The 24,783-nt window shown below is 39.1% G+C and overlaps 1 protein-coding gene across 6 annotated transcripts in view; it reads right to left on the bottom strand.

Annotated features, from left to right (window-relative positions):
* Nucleotides 1-24,783, bottom strand: part of KDM4C (lysine demethylase 4C) — a 586,257-nt gene that overhangs the window by 43,069 nt on the left and 518,405 nt on the right. For 5 of the 6 annotated variants that reach the window (XM_073880748.1, XM_025887837.2, XM_073880749.1 and 2 more), the window contains 2 exons: nt 20,267-20,317; nt 17,813-17,983 (listed from right to left, as the gene is read on the bottom strand). In XM_073880748.1, coding sequence (XP_073736849.1) covers nt 17,813-17,983; nt 20,267-20,317 — 222 coding nt within the window. The remainder of the gene's footprint in view (nt 1-17,812; nt 17,984-20,266; nt 20,318-24,783) is intronic. The other variant, XM_025887836.2, reaches the window with a different exon arrangement.

Here is a 24,783-nt window from a genome sequence, read left to right as displayed (position 1 = left end):
TAATTACAACCCTCCTCCCCTTTAACTGAATTGTTAGCCATCAATTTGCAGAAGGTATCTTTTTCAGGCACCAATCACATCAGCATTAATTACTTTTGGAAAACCGTGCTTGCCCCTGAAAAACCATGCATAAAACATTATTCAACACATTATGCTATTACAACATTTTGAAGGAGCGAAACATTCTTTATGTTTAATGGTACCGGATAAAACATCTAAACCACAGAAGACTTGCAAACATAATATTCTCTATCTTACAGAAGCCAAGAAATCAGATGGTGCAAGGCAGCTGATCTGCAGAAACACATGCAACCAACAAGTATTATAGCAGGTCACCGCTTCCAAGTTTTCCACTCACTTCTCAGTGGAGAACGTTCTCTGAGGGAAAGATTAGAAACTGAAGGAAAAACACACTCTATTCTCTCTCCTTACATCATTCTTCCTCTCCCTTTACTCACATACTCTAACCTCAAAATATCATTTGCTTAGTAAAATAGAAGGCAAGATTTATTACTCGTTCTCTCACCCGTGAAAATCGGCTAACCTCTTTCAACTAAGGTATGTAAAGGAAATAATAAAATGAGGGCAGTGTCAGTTCATTAATAAATAGATAATATTGACTTCTGGATAAGTATTGACTTATTATCAAACAATAACCTAAGTTTACTCTATTACCAAAATGATTTAAATCCCATGGTCAAACAGGAACATAAACTCTGGTGATTTATGAGCTCAATATCTTCTGGGATGTGACCAGTTTATGTGCTAGATCCCAGTGTGTTAGCACCTGGGGTTAGCTAAAGGTGAAAGATGTAAAGGGGCTTGTACACAGGAATCTCCCTGTTGACTGTTTGCCTCAGGACGTTCTCGGTGTTTGCTATTTATTTCAGAAACTGCAGAACATTGTGCTTACAAACTGGGCTACAGGAAGGGTCAGTTCCAGAAAATTTAAGGCATTTATGAAGCATGCATGATCATACCACACTAAGGGTCACTATCAAGGTTTGAGGTCAAAATGAAGTTTGAGCAAGAAAAGATTTTAAAGTTGGAAACCACGCATCATAAACAGCTAGTGTGCCATTTTTATTTAAAGGGGAACAGAGGGTCAATAATGAACGGTGACATTCTGATACTATGATGGGAAGCAACGGTGACAACTGGCCACATATTTATTAAACGAAATAAAGAATTTTCATTATGTTTATATTTTCTATTAAATGGAAGTTGATTTAGCCCTACTCTAAGATTTAGAAATGATGTACTAATATTCACAGCTTGGAGCTGAATATTCATGGGGGAGCCTGTTAAGACCACTAGAGACATTTCCCAATAGCCCTGCTCTCTGGTAGACACAGGTAACAGCAGCTGCATTCACACCATGGGTCTCTAAGCCCTCTTTTCACAGCACCTACAATTTCCTTCATCTGAACCAGTGGTTTCAATTTTTTTTCAGGGCAAGAGACTTCTTTCTTCAAAGAAATCACATATGGAAGCTCAAACAGTACAGGCATGGGTTTTTGCAGGGACTACTGCTGGAGCACAGCCCTGCTCTAAGGACTTGAATATTCTTTACCTGGAAAGGATATGAAAGTTACAATATAAAAGTTGATTCAAATTTAAAAGCAATTCTTAACACTGACTATGAATTTTTAAATAACATACTAATTATCTAAGGTATGACTTAGAATAATAAATTAACACAAAAATTAACTGAAAATGGATCATAGTTCTAAAGGTAAAACCTAAAACTATAAAATTTCTAGAAGAGAACCTATGAGAAAATTTTTGCGACCTTAAGTTAGTGAAAGATGTCTTAGGACATGACACCAAAAGGACAATCCAGAAAGAACAAATTGATGTTAAATTGGGTTTTACCAAAATTTAAAACTTTTGAGGGGGAGGAGCAAGATGGCGGAGGAGTAGAAGACCTGGACTTCGTCTGGTCCCAGGAATTCAGCTGGAGAGGGATCAAACCATTCTGAACACCTACAAACTCAACAGGAGATGGAAGAAAAGAATAGCAGCAACTCTCTGAACAGAAAAGTGACCACTTTCTGGAAGGTAGGACGTGGGGAGAAGTGAATCCGAGGTGATATTCAGAAGGATAGATGGCGGGGGAGGGGGCCTCCATCGGCCACTTCTGGCAAGTGATAGAGCCACGGAGCACAAAATCGAAACTTTTAGAAGTTGGTTCCGCTGAGGGACGTCGCTCCAGTGACTAAGCAGGGGGTGGAACCCACGTGGGACAGTGTGGTGTCAGGACCCTTGGGGTCACAGAAAGACCGGGGGTGCCTGAGTGCGGCAGAGCTCCCAGGTGTCGGAGCAGGAAAGCCGGATGCAGAGATGGAGCGAGGGCGCGGGCTCTCAGCTCGGGGTTGCCATAAACCGTGATCCCTGGCACAGTCAGGCCACTGCTCCTCCAGCAGGGACCCAACAAGCAGCAGATCTGGGGAGACTCTCCTTCCTCCCCTGGGAGGAGCAGCACAGGGATCTGCTGGGTTTGGAGACTCCACATGGGGTCATGTGCCAGAGATAAGAAACTCTTGGTCATAGGCCGGGTGAGCACGGAGTGCGGCCAGAGACTGGGGAGATGAGAGTGACTGAATGCTTTTCTCTCTGGGGGCTCACTGAGGAGTGGGGACCCGAGTTCTCAGCTCCTCCAGGGTGGATATTGGGAGGCCACCATCTTCACTCTCATCCTCCAAAGCTGTACGGACAGTTTGCAGGGAACAAAAGCTACCAAGAGCAAACCCTAGCAGATTACTTAGCCCCAACCGGCAAGGGCGGGGCAATTCCTCCTCCGACAAAGACATTTGGGAACCATGGCAACAGGCCCCTCCCGCAGAAGATAAGCAAGAACAGCCAGCCAAGACCAAGTTTACGGGTCAACGAGAATTGCAGAACTCCAGCAATAGGGGAATACTGCACATAGAATCCATTGCTTTTTTACCATGATTCTTTAGTCTTTCGAAGTTAATTTTTTTCACTTTCTTTCTTTTATTTTTTGAATTTTTCATTTTCCTTTTCAACCAACACCTTATCAATCCCTTCTTTAAAAAATCTTTTTTCTTTTTCATTTTTAGAGTCATATTCTATCCCTTCATGGTAGTTACCCTTATTTATGATTATATAAAAGTTGTTCTCTCTTTAAAACTTGGGGATATAGTTTCTTCTAACAGATCAAAATAAATCTCTAGTGTACGGTTTTGTTCTAGTTTCCTGCCTGAACACATTCTCTCCCTTTTTTTTTTTTAAATCCTCTTCTTTCTTTTTTCAACCAACTTCTTATCAATTCCTTTTATAAAATCTTTAATAATTTTCATCTTTACACTCATATTCCATCCCTTCATCATATTAACCCTTATTTTTGTACATATATAAGTTTTTCTTTCTTTAAAATCTTAGGAGGCACTATCTTATAACAGACCAAAATACGCCCAAAATACAGTGGGTGGCACTGATCGATGCACCAGCCAGATCATATATGATCATATTCTGTTTTTTTTTGTTTTGTTCTGTTTTTGTTTGTTTTTATCTTTTACTTTTTTCTTTCCTTCCCTTTCTTTTCCCCTGGTTTCAGGTCGTTTCTGACTTGTTTAGTGCATATTTGCTGGGGACATTGTTACCCTGTTAGCATTTTGTTCTCTCATTCATCTATTCTCCTCTGGACAAAATGACAAGACGGAAACAATCACCTCAAAAAAAAGAACAAGAGGCAGTACCGACTGCCAGGGACCTAATCAATACGGACATTAGTAAGATGTTGGAACTAGAGTTCAGAATGATGATTTTAAAGACACTGGCTGAGCTTGAAAAAAGAAAGGAAGGTATTAGAGAAACCCATTCTGGAGAAATAAAAGAACTAAAATCTAACAAGTCGAAATCAAAAAGGCTATTAATGAGGTGCAATCAAAAATGGGGGCACTAACTGCTAGGATAAATGAGGCAGAAGAGAGAATGAGGGATATAGAAGACCAAAGGATGGAAAATAAAGAAGCTGAGAAAAAGAGAGATAAACAACTACTGGATCACGAGGGCAGAATTCGAGAGATAAGCAATACCATAAGATGAAACAAATTTAGAATAATTGGGATCCCAGAAGAAGAGAGAGGGGCAGAAGTTATATTGGAGCAAATTATAGCAGAGAACTTCCCTAATTTGGGGAAGGAAACAGGCATCAAAATACAGAAGGCACAGAGAACCCCTCTCAAAATGAATAAAAATAGGTCAACACCCTGACGTCTAATAGTAAAACTTACGAGTCTCAGAGACAATGAGAAAATCCTGAAAGCAGCTCGGGAGAAGAGATCTGTAACCTATCAATGGTAGAAACATTAGACTGGCAACAGACCTATCCAAAGAGACCTTGAATGCAAGAAAGGACTGGCATGATATATTCAGAGCACTAAATGAGACAAAGATGCAGCCAAGAATACTATATCCAGCTAGGCTGTCATTGAAAATAGAAGGAGAGATAAAAAGCTTCCAGGACAAACAAAACCTAAAGGAATTTGCAAACACGAAACCAGCCCTACAGGAAATCTTGAAAGGGGTCCTCTAAACCAAGAGAGAGCCTAAAAGTAACATAGACCAGAAAGGAATACAGACAATATATAGTAACAGTCACCATACAGGCAATACAACGGCACTAGATTCATATCTCTCAATAGTTACCCTGAACGTAAATGGGCTAAATGCCCCAATCAAAAGACACAGGGTATCAGATTGGATTAAAAAACAAGACCCATCAATATGCTGTTCTGCAAGAGACTCATTTTAGACCCAAAGACACCCCACATTGAAAGTGAGGGGGTGGAAAACACTTTACCATGCTAATGGACACCAAAAGAAAGCTGGGGTGGCAATCCTTGTATCAGACAAATTAGATTTTAAACCAAAGACTGTAATAAGAGATGAGGAAGGACACTCTATCCTACTTAAAGGGCCTATGCAACAAGAAGATCTAACAATTGTAAATATCTATGCCCCTAACATGGGAGCAGCCAACTATATAAGGCAATTAATAACAAAAGCAGAGAAACACATCGACAACAATACAATAATAGTGGGGGAGTTTAATACCCCCCTGACTGAAATGGACAGATCATCTAAGCAAAAGATCAACAAGGAAATAAAGACTTTAAATGACACACTGGACCAATGGACTTCACAGATATATTCAGAACATTCCAGCCCAAAACAACAGAATACACATTCTTCTCTAGTGCCCATGGAACATTCTCCAGAATAGATCACATCCTAGGTCACAAATCAGGTCTCAACTGGTACCAAAAGATTGGGATCAATCCCTTCATATTTTCAGACCACAATGCTTTGAAACTAGAACTCAATCACAAGAGGAAAGTCAGAAAGAACTCAAATACATGGAGGCTAAAGAGCATCCTACTAAAGAATGAATGGGTCAATGAGGAAATTAAAGAAGAGTTAAAAAAATTCATGGAAACCAATGAAAATGAAAACACAACTGTTCAAAATCTTTGGGATGCAGCAAAGGCAGTCCTAAGAGGAAAGTATATAGCAATACAAGCCTTTCTCAAGAAAAAAGAAAGGTTTCAAATACATAACCTAACCCTACACCTAAAGGAGCTGGAGAAAGAACAGCAAATAAAGCCTAAACCCAGCAGGAGAAGACAAATAATAAAGGTCAGAGCAGAAATCAATGAAATAGATACCAAAAGAATAGTCGAACAGATCAAGAAACTACGAGGTGGTTCTTTGAAAGAATTAACAAGATTGATAAACCCCTGGCCAGATGTATCAAAAAAAAAAAGAGAGAAATGATCCAAATAAATAACATCATGAATGAAAGGGGAGCGATCATAACCAACACCAAAGAAATACAAACAATTATAAGAACATATTATGAGCAACTCTATGCGAGCAAATTAGATAACCTGGAAGAAATGGGTGCATTCCTAGAGATGTATCAACTACCAAAATTGAACCAGGAGGAAATAGAAAACCTGAACAGACCTATAACCACTAAGAAAACTGAAGCAGTCATCAAAAATCTCCCAGCAAACAAAAGCCCAGGGCCAGATGGCTTCCCAGGGGAATTCTATCAGACATTTAAAGAAGAATTAATACCTATTCTTCTGAAACTGTTCCAAAAAATAGAAATGGAAGGAAAACTTCCAAACTCGTTTTATGAGGCCAGCATTACCTTGATCCCCAAACCAGACAAAGACCCCATCAAAAAGGAGAACTATAGACCAATATCCTTGATGAACATGGATGCAAAAATTCTCACCAAACTACTAGCCAATAGGATCCAACAGTACATTAAAAGGATTTTTCACCATGACCAAGTGGGATTTATCCCTGGGCTGCAAGGTTGGTTCAACATCTGCTAATCAATCAATGTGATACAATACATTAATCAAAGAAAGACCAAGAACCATATGATCCTCTCAATAGATGCAGAAAAAGCATTTGACAAAGTACAGCATCCTTTCTTGATCAAAACTCTTCAGAGTATAGGGATAGAGGGTACATACCTCAATATCATAAAAACCATCTATGAAAAATCCACAGTGAGTATCATTCTCAATGGGGAAAAACTGAGAGCTTTCCCCCTAAGGTCAGGAGTGCAGCAGGGATGTCCACTCTCACCACTGCTATTCAACATAGTATTAGAAGTCCTAGCCACAGCAATCAGACAACAAAAAGAAATCAAAGGCATCCAAATCGGCAAAGAAGAAGTCAAACTCTCACTCTTTGAAGATGATATGATACTGTATGTGGAAAACTCAAAAGACTCCACCCCCTAACTGCTAGAACTCATACAGGAATTCAGCAAAGTGGCAGGGTATAAAATCAATGCACAGAAATCAGTGGCATTCCTATACACAAACAAGATAGAAGAAAAAGTAAGGAGTTGATCCCATTTACAATTGCACCCAAAACCGTAAGATACCTAGGAATAAATCTAACCAAAGAGGCAAAGGATCTGTACTCAGAAAACTATAAAATACTCATGAAAGAAACTGAGGAAGACACAAAGAAATGGAAAAATGTTCAATGCTTATGGATTGGAAGAATAAATATTGTGAAGATGTCAATGCTACCTAGAGCAATCTACACATTCAATATAATCCCTATCAAAATACTGTCAACTTTTTTCAAAGAAATGGAACAAAGAATCCTCAAATTTGTATGGAACCAGAAAAGACCCCGAAAAGCCAGAGGAATGTTGAAAAAAAAAAGGAAAGCTGGCGGCATCACAATTCCGGACTTCAAGCCACATTACAAAGCTGTAATCATCAAGACAGTATGGTACTGGCACAAAAACAGACCCATAGATCAATGGAACAGAATAGAGAGCCCAGAAATGGACCCTCAACTCTATGGTCAACTAATCTTTGACAAAGCAGGAAAGAATGTCCAATGGCAAAAAGACAGTCTCTTCAACAAATGGTGTTGGGAAAATTGGACAGCCACATGCAGAAGAATGAAACTGGACCATTTCCTTACACCACACACAAAAATAGACTCCAAATGGTTGAAAGACCTCAACGTGAGACAGGAGTCCATCAAAATCCTAAAGGAGAACACAGGCAGTAACCTCTTCAACCTCAGCCACAGCAACTTCTTCCTAGAAACATAGCCAAAAGCAAGGGAAGCAAGGGCAAAAATGAACTATTGGGACTTCATCAAGATAAAAAGCTTTTGCACAGCAAAAGAAACAGTCCATAAAACCAAACAACAACCAACAAAATGGGAGAAGATATTTGCAAATGACATATCAGATAAAGGGCTAGTATGGAGGTTCCTCAAAAAGTTGAAAATAGAGCTACCCTATCACCCAGCAATTGCACTACTGGATATTTACCCCAAAGATACAAATGTAGTGATGTGAAGGGGTACATGCATCCCCATGTTTACATCAGCAGTGTCCACAACAGCCAAACTGTGGAAAGAGCTAAGATGTCCATCGACAGATGAATGGATAAAGAAGATATTGTATATATATACAATGGAATATTATGTAGCCAACAAAAGGAATGAGATCTTGCCATCTGCAACGACGTGGATGGAACTGGAGGGTATTATGCTGAGTGAAATAAGTCAATCAGAGAAAGATATGTATCATATGACCTCACTGATATGAGGAATTCTTAATCTCAGGAAACAAACAGTGTTGCTGGAGTGGTGAGGGGTGGGAGGGATGGGGTGGCTGGGTGATAGACACTGGGGAGGGTATGTGCTATGGTGAGTGCTGTGAATTGTGTAAGACTGTTGAATCACAGACCTGTACCTCTGAAACAAATAATACATTATATGTATAAAAAAAAAAAAGAAGAAGAAGATAGCAGGAGGGAAAGAATGAAGGGGGGGAAATTGGAGGGGGAGATGAACCATGAGACTATGGACTCTGAGAAACAAACTGAGGGTTCTAGAGGGGAGGGGGCTGCGGGGATGGGTTAGCCTGGTGATGGGTATTAAAGAGGGCACGTTCTGCATGGAGCACTGTGTGTTATTCGCAAACAATGAATCATGGAACACTACATCAAAAACTAATGATGTAATGTATGGTGTTTAACATATAATAATAATAAAAAGATTTTTTCTTAAGATTTTATTTAGTTATTTGAGAGGGAGAGAATGAGAGATAGAGAGCATGAGAGGGAAGAGGGTCAGAGGGAGAAGAAGACTCTCTGCTGAGCAGGGAGCCTGATGCGGGACTCGATCCTGGGACTCCAGGATCATGACCTGAGCTGAACGCAGTCGCTTAACCAACTGAGCCACCCAGGCACCACATAATAGCTCCACACTCAATCCAATGTCCATCTACCAGGAAATGGATAAACAAAATAAATTATACTCATACAATGAAATATTATTTAGACTAGGAGAAAAAAATGTAAAATATCTAACAAAGGACTTGTGTCTAAATTACACAAAAACCTCTTGCAAGTCAGTAACCCAGCTCATTCTCTCTCTTCCCCTTGGAACTTCCTCTGGCCCACCATGATTGCTTCCATCTCTGAACTTAACAACAACCTTCATTGGGTATTTTTCTTACAAATCTTTCAGATCAGCTCCTAGTTGGAGGTGAGGAGATATAAGGGGCATCAGTGATGAACAAATTAACACAAAGGGGCTAGGATGGGATGGGGCACCAATTCCCAAAGCTGAAGTGGCCTTAGTGATAAGAGGTGTCTCTTCATCAACCTGGTCTCTGCCACTGTAATGTCTGCATGGCCACCGACCTGAAAACTGAGGAGCTTCCCGGAATCCCATAGAATAGAATGTTTCTGGGAATAACTTTTTTTCTCAGTATTTCATATCCACTTGGGGATTTTATTTTGCCTTCAGAATACCCAGGATCATTTCTACACCTATGTTTATACATCTTTGAATCCCCCATGGTGCCTACCACAGTGCTGAACAAGTAGGTCAAAAAGAATGAATGTACAGGGACTCCTAGGTGGCTCAGTCAGTTAAGCATCTGCCTTCAGCTCAGGTCATGATCCTGGGGTCCTGGGATCGAGTCCTGCATTGGGCTCCCTGCTCAGTGGGGAGCCTGCTTCTTTCTCTGACTGCTGCTCGCCCTGCTTGTGCTCTCTCTCTCTCTCTCTCTGACAAATAAATACATATATTTTTTAAAGAATGAATGATATAATTGGATATTCTTAAACACAGGGTAGATTTGGTTCATGGTACCTGCCACTCTTGGGCTTAAGCTTTATGCTGAGAAGAGATGGTGAAGTCCTGGAAATTAATAACATTGCCCTCAAGTTCAAGGTAGTTATTTTGATTTTGTTAGACTGAAGATGAGATGTTATATACCTTGAGCCCCCTTGGAAAGAAAAGGATGGGAAGGAAATACCAGGAACCTGTCTCCTGGGAATAAGTTCCCAAACCAATCACCTTGAGATAATTACCAAAAGAGAAATAAGAGAAATACTGTCAAGTGAGGAAAGTATGTATTTGAAGAAAAATGTAACTGACATTGTGCCTTCAGGGCAACTAGTTAATCTCCTACATGAGATATCAGGGTGATGACACACTTTTTTCTTCAGAGGATCACCAGTGCTAAATGGAAACTGTCAATATGATGGCTGCAGAATTTTAGTCAGTGAGATACATACAATTTATAAAAGTAAAAGGGAGTCCAACTCAAACAAGAGCTTCCACATTCCATTCATATGCCCAGGCTTTCATGCAAAAAGCCACTTAAGAATTACACACAAGTGAATAAAATCTCAGGGTCTGGTAATAGCTACCCCCACTAATGTGAGCCTGTTCATGAAACTTATGAATATTTAGGGCCTCAGTGAAGGGCACACCGTTTAGAGAGCTGATCGACAGATGAAAACTGACCTTAGGAGCTCCTGCCAGCAGCTGTGGGTTTAGTCTTCAAAGGTACAAGCACACTCTATTCCTCTGAATGGCCTTGAAGTTCTTTGATTATTTTTTCTAAATAAACTCTTAGCCAATATAGTAATATTCCCCCTAAGTTGGGTAGATTCTATTTACTTACCTATCAATTAAATTGTGTTCAAATACAATTTCTCCATTACAAATCATGTTTATAAAGGTTCAGTAGTGTATTTTATAAACATTGAACTGCTTTATGTGTTGTTTTTTGAAGATGTTTGAAATACTTAGAAGAATATGAACTACTAAGCTAATGCCTGATTAATTAGTTATGGACATTATGTGCTTACAAAAATTACAATATTTGTAAGAATCATATATATTGAATCTATAATCACATTAAGATGTTCAAGGAAATTTGGTTACTTAAATTTAAAATGGTTAGGATTTTACCTGTCAAATTTATGCATTACATAAATACTACAAGGAAACAAATGAGTTTGCACTTATTTTTATGCAAAAATTATTAAGTTTAGAAATAAATTTGTCAGTTGAATCTGAAGCCTTTGAAAAGTAAACTTTAAATCAAACAGATTAAAATCCAAGTAATAACAGATATTCTTTTACATGTATAAAAGGCTCCCAGAAGGAGTAAAAGTTAATGGGAATTTGACAAAGCTTTCACCTCACAGACTCTCAGCTCCACAGTCCAGAAAAAGAACAAAGGGCACCACTCCTGAGCAGTTAAATGCCATGTGGGCCATACCTGCAGGAATCTTAAACCAACAAAAGTTCTCAGAACTTTCTCTGTCAAATTTCCATCGACTCTAGAAGAACCAAGACTGTCAAAGGAAGAGGGAGGTAAGGGGCATCAATCTGGAGCAAACATAACCATCTAGGTCTGGGATGGGGCAAGATTTCCACCTGACTTGAAAATCCAGAGAACCTCAAAATCTAGGAGCCAATAAGAACTTGAAAATGCTTCCCAGGATCCCATAGCATAGAATATTTCTGGGAACAACTAAGAAGTTTATCAAACTACCTCAAATATTTTCTTTTGCCTCTGGAACATTCAGAGTCACCCCTACACTTACTTTTGCCAAGTGGGGCCTTGTAGAATGATGACTACTGAGCAGCTCCCACACTATGTCCATCAGGGGAGGTACAAGGTGCTCTACCACACCTACATTAAGTCCCAGAGAGCAGACTTCCTAGAAAGGTGCCCAAAAGCACGGAGCCAATAAGCAATGGAATGCAAAGGGCCAACCTGCATTCTGGACCTAACTGTGTCACCGCATAGCTTGGGAAGCTTGAAAAAAGCTTTTTCAAAGTTTTTTTTTGTGACCTGGCAAGTATCACATCTGTGAAATGAGCATGAACTTACTTTGGAACAGGGGTTGTTATAAAAAGCCACTGAAATAACACTTCAAACATCCAGAAAAATACAAGCATAATTGTAGAGAATTAGGTTCCTTTTTATAAAGTCTGAAGATGCTAGGACTGCTTTACAGCAATGGAAATGGTAAGCTGACTCTAAAATATTACATGTATGGGCATCCATTTAACTAACAAGTAGGAATAGAATTCTATTCCGACTAACATACTTTCTAACCAAATTTCATCAAGACCAGAAGAGGACAGCATAAACTAGATGGGGAGGATAAAGGGAAAAAAAAGTTCTACAGACTGAAGTTAATATCCTAAAAAATTTGATTTTTGTATCAACCCCATGTCAGGTATTTAGCTCACTCAGTCCTTTCAATAATCCTAGCAGGTAGAAATTATTATTCCCTTTTTAGTGGGGGGGGCAACAAAACTGAGGTTTGAAAGTTGAAGCAATCTGCCTATTACTGAGAAAAAAAAATTGGCTCTGAGAACTTCAGTATGTATGGTATCTCCCACAAAAACTAAAGTCCATGCAATCCATCCCTAGAATCTTGAAGAGTAGAGTTCTTGTGCTTATTTCACATTTCAAGAGAGGCTGAAAAATGTAGCAAGTCTTCATGGAAATTTCAGTGATGAACTCTTGCTGTCAAATTTCTAAATGGTCCTGTTTCTCTTCTCACACCCAATGGTGACTGTTAAGCGCTCGTCCTAGAGCTATCCAGATCCTGCCGCACCATCCTCCTCCCTTGAAATGAGCTCTAAGTACAGATGAAAGGAAGCAGCCATCACTCTCGTGTCAACATGGGCATGCTAGAAGATCCCAGGTTTTAGCAGCAGCTAAAAGGAGGCCCCGGAATCACTGTGCTCATTGCGTTCTCTCAGATGGGCAACTTTCATTCCCATTAAAATAGGAGGAGACAAAAAATTCATCAGGAAGTGTGTCGCAATTTCACAGACTGACAGATGGAGGCGTGTAGCAATACATCTTTTATTACTTCCCTTGACAGCTACAGATTGCATACTGAGTTTAACTGGGCTGATACACACATTCTGCAGGTGTATTGTTGAGAGAAAAAAATTTGGGACATTTTCTAGCTATCAGAGAAATAATGTACCTAGGTATGGAAAGAAATTTCCTGGTAGTCCAAAGAACATTTCTCCCTACTGTTCCAAATACTCTCTTGTTACATAATCCTAACATAGGCATTTTGATGCCTGGTAAGTTTATTTTCAAATATGGATAGGCCAGCCTGCATTAGAGGTTTCTCTTCTGTTGTGTTCATAAAATGATCTATAACCAATGATTCTACAACTAAGAGACTGCAACTTTCTTTACGAAAGCCTCAGGCTGCATAAGGGACTATATTTGTGTCATACATAAATATATAGTTTGGGATGATTAAACTTGATTTTCTCAATTTGATTTTCAAAGTTAAAAAACTGAAATTGTGCTGTACCCTTACAACTGTTCTAGGTAGCAAATACCCACAGCTCAGAGAAGCTAGTTCTTCACTAGCCAGTAACACTGATGTCATACTGCATTTGATGAAAGAGCCTTCCCAGAAGCATTCACACCTGATAAGCATATTGTGTGGATTAGAGTTACAGAAAAACAGAAGAAAAAAATCATTTTTTACCCCAGTATCAGATGCCACAGGTATATCAGCTAATGAAAACAAAATTTCTCTGAGGAATGTGGAATGTATTTAGTATTTCCACCAAATAATGGTTCTGCCACCATCTGCAAGATGTGGAGACAGCAACGAACCTGATTACGTTTTTTCTTATCTCCTGATGAAACTCCCCATTAGGGCACTAGGCAGGACCCCCATCTCCCAGAGGACAGTTCTGGCGTAGATGGATATCAGAAGTGGAAGTGGGATGATTGCAGTAACTAATGGTCTGAAAAATGGTGCTGTGAGCATATTTACATTATATTATATACAGGAATAAGTGTAATTTATATGTGAATAGATTTATAATATACTTAATTATACACTATATTATATCTTAAAACATAACATCAAGTTCCCCATCTTTAACTGGTCTAGTTGACATACTACACTACAAAGGCATTTAATCATGCAGCTTTCATCAGTTTCAGTGAGAAACACAGAACTCAAACAATCCTTGATAATCCTTTAAATTTTAAAAGTTTGCCTTATAAAATCCACGACTTGGCCATTTGGAAAGCTAGATGATGACCAGGACAAAGTATATGGCTAATGGAGTGGATCTACAGAGTGCTACAAACCAACCAAAACAATGTGGCTGCTTCACGAAAAAGGAAACTACAATCTGCCACAGAATCAGAGCTTCTCATGTGACAAGGTAAAAGAAGAATTTTTGGTCAAACATTATTCTGGGTGAGTCTCTAAAGGTGTTTTTGGATCAGTTTAATATTTGGATTGATAGACTGAGTAAAGCAGACTACCCTCCCTACTTTGGGTGGGCTTCTTCCAATCAATTAAGGGCTGAATAGAACAAAAGACTGACCCTGCCCCCCAAATAAGGGGAATTCCTCCTGTCTGACTGGCTTGGAGCTGGAACTTGGCTTTTCCTGCCTTCACAATTGAAATGAAACATCCACTCTTCATGGATCTCAAGCCTGCAGGCTCCCAGACTAAAACTACACCATCAACTCTCCTGGTTCTTAGGCCTTTGGACTGGGACTCAAAACTAAACCATCGGCCCTCTGGGTCTCAAGCTTCCCAACTGCAGATCTTCAGACCTCTCAGCCTCCATAATCCCATAAACCAATTCTTTAGAAAAAAATGTCACATATCACTCATATGTGGAATTTAAGAAACAAAATAGATGAACACAGGGGAAGGGAAGGAAAAATAAGATAAAAACAGAGAGGGAGGCAAACCATAAGAGACTTTTAACCATAGGAAACAAACTGAGGGTTGCTGGAGGGGAGGTGGGTGGGGGGATGGGGTACCTGGGTGATGGACATTAAGGAGAGCACGTGATGTGATGAGCTCTAGGTGTTATATGCAGCTGAGGAATCACTAAATTCCACCCCTGAAACTAATAATACACTATATGTTAACTAAATTGAATTTAAATAAAAAAATTTTTAAATGCCATATATACACACACACAATCTTAATATATATAGATTTTAAGATGTATATATACATACTTAACATATCTATTATATTAAATACAAACACACAAACCCTGTTGGCTCTGTTCCTCTGTAGAACCCTGATTTAATACAACATTGTAATGGAAAAAACTCTTCCCTATAGAGCCACCAAAGTAGTAAAGATGGGGATATCTCATTCCTTGCCAAGATAACAAAGATGAATAAGCCGCAGCAGCCATCAGATGGTGATGCTATTAGAAAGTATGTGATATTTGGGGCACCTGAGTGGCTCAGTCGTTTAAGTGTCTGCCTTCAGCTCAGGTCATGATTTCAGGGTCCTGGGATTGAGCCCTGCATCGCATGGGGCTCTCTGCTCAGAAGGGAGCCTGCTTGTCCCTCTCCCTCTGCCTGCCTCTCTGCCTACTAGTGATCTCTCTCTGTCAAAGAAATAAAATCTTTAATAAATAAATAATAAATAAATAATAAAAGAAAGTATGTGATATTTGAAAATAAAACATGACTTAAATATTCCTATTTCTATAAGAGGCCTGGAATAAGGAACCAAAAATGCATGCGATTGGAGGGGGAACAGTGGAGTATTAAGGGAGAAAAGATCAGACAAAAAGAGAGAAGACATGCTCACAGATAATTACAATTTATTTTTCCCTGCAGAAATTATCATTCACACCAATTCAGGCACATGCATGTGCTGCCCCTCCCTCCAAGGTTACAGCTGTGACCACACACATAAACCTCAGATCCTTATCAAATTATGCCACGTAATAAGCTAATCAAGCTGTAAAGAATTTTGTTTCCTCGTTCTTACTGACTTAAAAGCCAAGGTGCTCCTGAACGATCCTATGAATTTTAGGGCCTGTGTTCTTCTCACAACACCCACACATACTTAAAATCATCTTTGTATGGGGTTCACAGAGAGAGGCAACAGAAGGTGTCAAAGGAGAGATTTTAGAATTTCAAAAAACTTCCAGGATCGCAGACATTCTTTTCCAATATACAAGCTAAAGACATTTTAGGAAAGCTTAAAACCGGCTGGGTATGTGGAGACTTGTGAAGTGAAAGGGAATTTAGGATTCATTAAAACACTATTGTGGATAAAGACCGAACTATTTGCTCAGAAGTCTTCCATCCCACCCCACAACGCCCAGTAAAGCCTCCTCGACTCCCAGCTCCGTGGTCACAGTGTGCAAAAAGAAGGCTAATTCTGAAGTGAGCATGTACCTGGGCAGGGCTAGAAGCCAAGGCCTTGGTCTCTTGCACCCTTCCGTGCCTTTCTTGCCCTTACACATTCCTTCTCCTCCTTTCTTCCCAGAACAGAGGCTCTGGAGCCAGACTCTGGGTCTGAATACTCTTTCTGACACTGATTAGCTATGTGTGACCTTGAGGAAGTTATTTACCTCTTGATGCCTCAGTTTCCTCAGCAGCAAAATGTAAAATATAGTAGTGACTAGCATGTGGGGTTGTGGGGATGAAATCAGTTCAAGCACAACAGGTTCTTGATGCAGTACTGGCCCACGGTACATGTCTGTGTCAGCCCCGACTAATCTTGTGGAGTCCATTCTTCTGGACCCAACAGGTGGTAAGTTGATTTTGGTTCATTTATGGCATTTCTCACATGGTATAAAAAGCACCCATTTACCAGCCCACCTCCCCCTAGATGAAGCAGGAATCACACGTTCTTATGATCTTTCCCAGCACCTAGTGGTGGTACACAGCAGATGCTCAATAACTGTGGGGTGAGTGCTTCAACACACTAATTCTAACAAGGAGAGCATGTCACCTAGGCTGCTGATTATGAATGGCAATGGCAGTGCAGTAGAGTGAAGCTCCAGGTAGAATTCTGCAATGAAACACAATTCACCCTTTGGCTGTATAATCAAGTCCTGAGATTTTTTATTTGTCTAAATTCATCTGCTTTAAAAATCTTTCAAATAAGGTCACTTTGTTTACATACTTGTCCCTCTTAATGGCAGAGAGAAGTAAGCATAACAAAGCTGACTGAATCAATGTTACTTTTGCCCCAGGAGAACAAAATTCTAGAAATATTTATGAGCAGTCTCCTACAGTTACATTTAATTATCAATTGCACATAATTATTAAAGTCATTAAGAAATGTCCTTCCAAGTATAAACAAGAGCAAAGCATCAACAGACCCAGGATAAAGCAGAGGTTACAACTACATTTTTGATGCCTGGCTCCCCCCAAATGACATTTCCCTTAACTACAAAAGGGATAAAAAGATGAACACTGGACTAATCCTGGTCTCAGGCATGTGATTTGATCTCAGTCTCAAAAAACCCTTTGTGGAAAGTCCTCTTTTTGTGAAACATCCTATTAAAAAGCAAGCCCGTGAGACATATTCACTAGTTCCTCTGAGTAAGTCCCAAGGTGTTAACTGAGACGACAGAGGAAGAAGTAGACAGACAGACACGCATATGCACACACCTACTCCTCCTATATAGACCAGACCAGTTAAGAAGATCAGTAAAAGTCACAGGCTTTTTCCTATGTGACTTTTGTTATTCCCATATGAAACATGCACAGATGTTTCTGTTGGATCACAGATGTCACTGTCAGGTCAGATTAATAAAAGCCATATTTTCCAGTTAAGTATAAGGAAAAAGAGGTAATAAAGGAATGCAAATATGCTCATGCTCTGTAACAGAAAAGAATAGGTGAATTTGCATTTTATGTTTCCTGGCCACATACACTTCTCATTTAATTAAAAGAATTTGGGAAAATGAGTCTAAGTTCACATGACCACAATTTAGTATGAAGAACACTAAGAACCTCCTAGAAAACAACACTACTTTGCAGTGCCAAAGTAGTATTGTGCAAAAAAGCACATCTGAATCAAATATTAAGTGAAATGAGTTACTCCAAAAGCCAAAAGGAGGATTGCTGAAAGGTTCAGCTGGTTTAGTTATACAAAAATAAGCTGGGGAGCAGGCACCCCAGGAATTTACTCACCACTATATCCTCAGGGAATGTGTCTCTGCTGAAGGAGCCATCGTCAAACACGACCTCATAGAAGGTCTGCGATGTCACAGCAATCACCCTGCAGCTGTAATAGCGGGTGTTCCGATGCTTCGTGATGACAGTCTGCCCCACAGAGATACCCTTCTCGCCAGCCTTGGACTTCTAAAAGAAGGGACACAGAGAAAGGAGAGAAAAGGAACAGGGAAAAATAAAAGGTAGGGACAGAAAATAAAATATATATTTATTTAGAAAAAAATTCACGTGGTCATGATACGTATTTTTAATTTTTAAACTTTTTATTGGGGAATAATTTCAAAATCTAAAGGTTACAAGTATATGAGTAGTACAAAGATACCTATATACTCTTGACCCCTTTACCCAGATTCACCTATTGTTATCTATCAATATTTTTAACATTTTACCATTTCTCTTTTTTTGCATATTCTATTTTATATACATGTATATTTATATATAAAAAATTGTGTGCATATATATATGAACAGTCCACCCAGCATCATTTAAGAATAAGCTATATACATCATGGGCTTTTACTCCTAAATACATCAGTTGTGTATTTTCTAAAAATAAGGATTTCCCTTTACATAACCACAGTACAGTTACTAACTTTAGTAAATCTAACATGGATACGATGCTTTTATCAATGACGTATGTTCTAATTTTATCAACTGAGCCAATAATGATCTTCATGGTTTCTCCAACTCCCCTCACATGGTCTCAAGGGCAAGGTACAGTCGAGTCAGGTAGTGCACTTTGCTGCCGTTTCTCTTTAGCTCCTTCTAATCTGGATCATTTCTACAGCCATTCTTTGTCTTTTGTGATCATGAGTGATACTTCTAAAGAATACATTTCTCCCTCTCCCCCTTTTTTTAACAGAGCATTTGCCTGATGTTTCCTCATGATTAGATTCAAGTTATACATTCCTGGCCAGAACACCACACAGATAATGTCATATTCTTCTCAGGATATCACATCTGGAGGCACATGATGTCTGTCTGCCTCTCAATGGTGATGTTAATTTTGATCCTAAACAAACGGTAGTCCAAACTCTCATTATAATCACTATTTTTCCCTTACAACTAATAAGCAATCTGTGGAAGAAACTTTAATACCATGCAAATATCCTGTTCCTATACATATCTGCTTAGGTTTAGTATCTATTGATGAGTCGGGCCTGATCCAATCTTTACTGTGATGGTGGTGATATGCCGATTTCTGCAGCTCTGGCACTCCCTCCACATTTACTAGCTGGCACCTGGCACCTGTTAAGCAGGAATCTTCTACTCTCCCCACATCCTGGTCTTATGTGGGAGAGGAGAAGACAAGGTAGAAACCTACAGAAATGGCCTGCGGCCCATAGGTCAGGCTATGCAGGGGGTGGGGAAGGGAGGAGGGCAGTTCCTTTGCCATCCTAAGGAGTCAGGACATTATCCTGTAGGCCTAAGGAAGGTACCAAGAGATTTAAGTATAGAAGAAAAATGATCCAGGTTTATGGGGCTATAGGTGGAGAAGGTGAGTGGGGAACTTATTACAACAGGCCAGGTGGGAGATGAGGGCCTGGAGTAAGGAACTAAGGACAAATGCTCATGATTTGGATGGAGGGGCAACTCCCTCCCAACAAGCATGTTCCTACAGTCTCCTAGTTGTAGACTGAGCTCTGCCATCTAGTTTCTCACATGCCTAACAAAACAAAATCATTCCCCAATGATTGCTGGGTTGGTTGGGGAATTTTTTTTGCCTTTAGGTGTACTTAGGTATATAAACATCTCGACAAGAGACAAAAGTAAAAAGACTATAGTGATTTAAGTGCACTATGCTTAAAGTAGAAATCATTTGTTTTGTTTTTAAGTTGTTTTTTTTTTTTTTTTTAGTAATCTCTACACCCAACATGGGGCTTGAACTCATGACCCCAAGATCAAGAGTGGTGTACTCTTCCAACTAAGCCATCCAGGCACCTGTGAAGTAGAAATCATTAATAGCTAGGCCACAGTATGTTATATGTGCTGAAATAATTACATAGTTTCCTGTTTCATTTCTCCATCCAACCCCTTTAAATATATCTAACCTTTCCAAGTAAGAGAACAACTCAAATGTAATAATGAATATGAGTAAAAGCACAGTCTGTGGTGATATAACTCCCAAACTGGGCCCACAACTGTTCCTTAAGACTGTACCATTTATAGCTAAGTGTAGGAGGCAAACTTTACAACCTGTGTGACCATACACAGTGGCCCTGAGCGGCCATGGCAGCACTTTCTACAGATGTTGTCCCTCTCTGTCAAAGTGACTTAGAAACACTCATGGTCAGGATTTCAAGTGTTGCATTTTACTATGGTATTAGTTCCTTTGTGCATAGTTTATTAAAATTGGAATTAACCCTGTAAAGAAACAATGGTTTGGATTTGAATTCTAAGCTCTGCTACTTACTAGCTGTGTGATCTTGTGATCTTGAACCTTTATCAGCCTCAGTTTGTTCATCTGTAGAAGGGATAATACTTACATTAAAGGTTTGCTATAAAAACAGGATAAAGTACATCAACTACCTAGACTCATGGGCAACTGGTTCTTAGCAACTGTTAACTGGTTTCATTTTTGTACCTAGGATCCTAGCCCCAGATTAATAAGCCATTCTTCTCTGCTGTCCCGCAGTAATTGGCATGTATGGCTGCAGCACCCTGATTTCACATGACAAGGCTGAATTCAGCCCCAAAGCACCACTGTCTTGTTCTTTACTTCATCCACTTCTGATTCTAATTCGTGTCAAAAGTTGGCACAAAGCTATGGTCCTTAGGAGGAAAGGCATAAGGAGGCCTCCTCCCCTACCCCTAATGCTCCCAAAGCCTTCGTTTGCAACTCCCTTTTAAAGCCCTACCCAAATGACACTTTGATTGACTATTCCTCCTACAACAGGGCAAAATCCATGCATCAGCGCCAGACTACATGTCTTTTTTTTTTCACAGTACCCACCACAGCATGTACAACATTATTGTTGCTGGATGAACAACAAATGAATGAATGAAAGAAAGAATAAATAATTTTTAAAGATGAATGAACAAACTGTGAGGATGGGTACAGACACATTTTCAAAATGGGAGAGGACTGATTCTAATCATTCATAGTCCAGAAAAGGGAAAAGAAAACAAAGGGGAGTTGTAGGAAGATGTTCCTCTTTCTTGGGGTAGGTAGGCATGTATGTGGGTAGGGGGAGGGAATAAAGAAGTTTTATGGTGAAATTCACAGGGTCTGGAAAGTGGAAGTGGTCACTCAGGGGAAGAGAAACATGATACAGATTTGAAAGAGAAAAGGTTGACTCTAGACTACAACCACCTTTTTCCTACTTAGGACCTGAAATTTATGCAAACTAGCTGGTTGGAAAGATGGTCAACACACAAATTACCTTCATCTAAATAAAAATTTAGATGAGCTTCAGGCATGACCATTTCATGGGGAGTACTAAAGAAAACAGATTTTTTCCATAATGCTATTTTGATAGGATTTCTGATTTATTTTTGCAGGGAAAATTTATTGACAAGCATACCCCATAACTGATTATACATTCTTAAAAATATTTCCTGTCAGAAAAGCCTAGAATCTATTGATGTTATTTGTCATTTCTGATCAAAGAAGACAGATATTACGCAAGAGGTTTCATCAGATTATAGAAATGGCTATGGTATTTTGAAGATTAGTACACAGGCTAAGGCTGTGAAAGTTAAATTTCCTTCAACATGCACTAAGCAGAAATGAACAGAGGTTTAAGGGGAAAAAAAAGCACAACTTCTTTTAAAGAAAGCTAGAGCCAGTTTGAAATGCTGGGGATGGGGAAATAATGTTAAGTAGGAAAATGTTACAGACATTTCACAAAAGCATCAGAGAGTTCTTGGGGCACAATTATACATGTAGAGTTACCAACATACATCCATATACCTGAGTTAATTCTCCCAGTAACGCTGTGACATGGTTGTTATTTTCATTAAATAGATGAAGTAGCTGAGGTACACAGTCAAGGACCTTTTCCAAGATCTCAGAGATGGTGAGAAGCTAACATGGGGCCCAGAGACAGGCACTTTCCTATCTTGAGTGTGTTGTTATCATAAACCAAGAGAATAAACGTTGACAGAAATCAGAGGAGAAATAAAACCTACCAGGAAATGGACCTAATGGAATTCAAGCACTTGCCTAAAGAAGTTACATTTTCTTTTTCTTTCTTTTCTGATTTATTGAGTACCTCCTCTGTTCTACATACCCGTTGAGATATTTCTCAGGTAAGAAATCGTTTAATCTCCTCAGTATACTCAGAGTTCAATTAGCAACTTGGATTTGGAGCCTATGTGGAGATGAAAAATGTAGAATGTATAATTGTACACGCAGTCCATTTTTCATATGTAAACATGACACACACACACACATACACACTGTGGTAAATTGCGAAAAAAAACCCATAAATCTTCACTTCTTTCTGTTTTCACATTCTTCTCAATGAGACCTTGTAGCTCCTTCTATCAAGGGCTGGACCCAATTTGCTCACCCCTCAAATCTGGGTTCACCCTGTGGCTTGGACTACCTAGGCCAAAAGAATACAACAGAAGTATGCCAATCCAAGGCCTTGGAGCCTTCTGCAGTTTCTTTCTAGGGGCCCTAGACTCTGTCATGTAAACAAACTCAATTATCCTACTGGCAGACGAGAGATCACATGGATCAGACATGAATCCAGCTAGGAAAAGGTAAGCAGTTCTGCAGCTGACCACAGACGAATGAGGCAATCAGCCTGGAATAGAAGAATCACCCAGCTGAGCCCAGCCTAAATCTGTGACCCCCAGAATCACCAGCTAAAGAACTGTCATTGTTCTAAGCCACTACAGTTTGTGATGGTTTGTTACACACACAAGTGAGAAAAAAGAATACTAAGAAAAAATATACTAAACTGCTGGCATATATAAATCTAGGTAATGGAATTTTGTTTATTTGCTTCTTCATTACTTCTCTGTACTTTCTATTATGTATTCAGTTAATTATTATCGAAAACACTAAATGTAATAAAATATAAGAGCCTTTGCAAGTTTCTAAATTCTTTTAATAACAGGTCTACTTAACTGATGTGCTCATAAAAAGCTGAAGCCAAATTATTTAGTAAAAAAAGACAATGTTCATCATTTATCTTTCAGTTAAATATATAAGATAAAAAAAGGACCTAAAATGTACACTTTGTAAAGTGGAAGGATACACCAATTTAGTTAAAAAAATTTCATCTGACTTAACTTACATATATTATATTTAGGCCAAAGTGATATAACAAAAAGGCACATTTATTTTGTTCTTAATAATCACTACTGATTCCTAAGACATGTTGTTTCAGTAAAATGAACATATTTTGTTCTTAGGTTTGGGTTCTATTTTAAAAAACAAGAACAACAACAAAATAAAAACAAAAACATAAGCCACCTATAAGGGGCAGCACAAATAACAGGATCCAATTGTTTAAATGTAGAAGAGTTTTCTCCCCACTATGTTGGTTCCAGGTGTGGGCTTAGAAAGGAAACAAGCCCTTATTACATAGCTCTCTAACTTTCCCAAGACTCTACTGACGTTGAAATAAATGGCCACACTTAGAAGAAAAAAAAATAGCTAACCATCAATGATCACAATCTGAATAAGGAGAAAAAGATGTTCCTAATACCTGGATTGGCTCATCAAAGGCACACCAACATCCAATAGGCTAACTCCAAAAAATTTAAAGTCAGTGTTGATGAAACAGGATGAAAGAAATCACCATTACCTGACGAGTATACTACAGCCATAAATTCTGAGCCAAAGAGCCAAGAACCAGTGAGCAAGTGATGCAAAAAGGAAAAGCAATGCAAGGATGGACACAGAGAGAAAAAAGTGGCACTTAATAAGCAATTACTGAGTGCTCATTACGAGTAAGGTACCTTGCAAGGTGCTGAAGATTAAAATAAAAGAATGAGAGAGTCCCTTCTCTCAAATACCTCACAGGCTGGTAGAAAAGAGAGACATAGCCGATCAAAATGCAAAGTATTAAGAATGCACAGATGAGGGCAGGAAGGGATCTTCCCCAGGCTTCACTACAGGGAACTTGTGAACCAGGTTGGAGGGAGCCAGGAAGCACTCTTGTATACACGTCAGGGAGGCGGTTTGAGAGTGGAGTGTTTGGTGCCATGAACCCCTACCCTTGGCTACTTTGTGAGCCTGTGGGCATCTACTCAGAATGGTATTTTTAAATGCATAAAACAAAACAACAAAAGATTACAAAAGAAACTAAATAATACTGAAAAACAAATTTGTGGTGTAATATCTTTGCTTCTTTAATAATGTATTAAATATTAATATCTAGTGGCAGGTCTAATAACTATTAATCTCCTAATTTCAAGTTGTGAAGAACATAAGCAATATTTTGAGATCTCTGTTACAATGGTCATGCAAGTTCTATTGTGGACAGAGTCACAGAACCTGCTAAGGCCGCCACTGCCTCCAAACTGACAGAATTGCTAAATTCTAGCTAGAGTTAGTGGAAAACAATTGTAAATCTTTCCTCATCCTCTAACAGACAAATTTTTCTTGGTACTAAAGTATAAAAAAGATTTTATCACGTGGAATATTTAAAGGCACAGCAGTCAACCTTCTAACAACTTATAAAAAATTACAATATTCTTTATATAATGGCGCTTGTATATACTGAAGATGAAAGGACGGAGCGAAATGAAACTCAATGAAGTCATCCCTGTGAAAGGTGAAGTTATGGAGGCATTATGGGTAATTCTGGGGTGACCTAAAGTGACACAAGAACCTAACTTAAGTACTGACGTTGGAATGTGCACTACATTCTCCAATACCATTTCTCCCCATTAGGTTTTTGAGAGCAGAAAGCAGTTAGTTCACTAACTCTGAAGCAAAGGCTCAGGGAGGAGTCCTGTGTGGCAGAAGGA

This window comes from Callorhinus ursinus, unplaced genomic scaffold (assembly GCF_003265705.2).
Source record: "Callorhinus ursinus isolate GAN/ISIS: 27379988/994484 unplaced genomic scaffold, GSC_fseal_2.0 scaffold39, whole genome shotgun sequence".
NCBI lineage: Eukaryota > Metazoa > Chordata > Mammalia > Carnivora > Otariidae > Callorhinus > Callorhinus ursinus.
The sequence above is the reverse complement of the archived record's forward strand: the minus strand, read 5'-3'. Positions and strand labels throughout refer to the sequence as shown.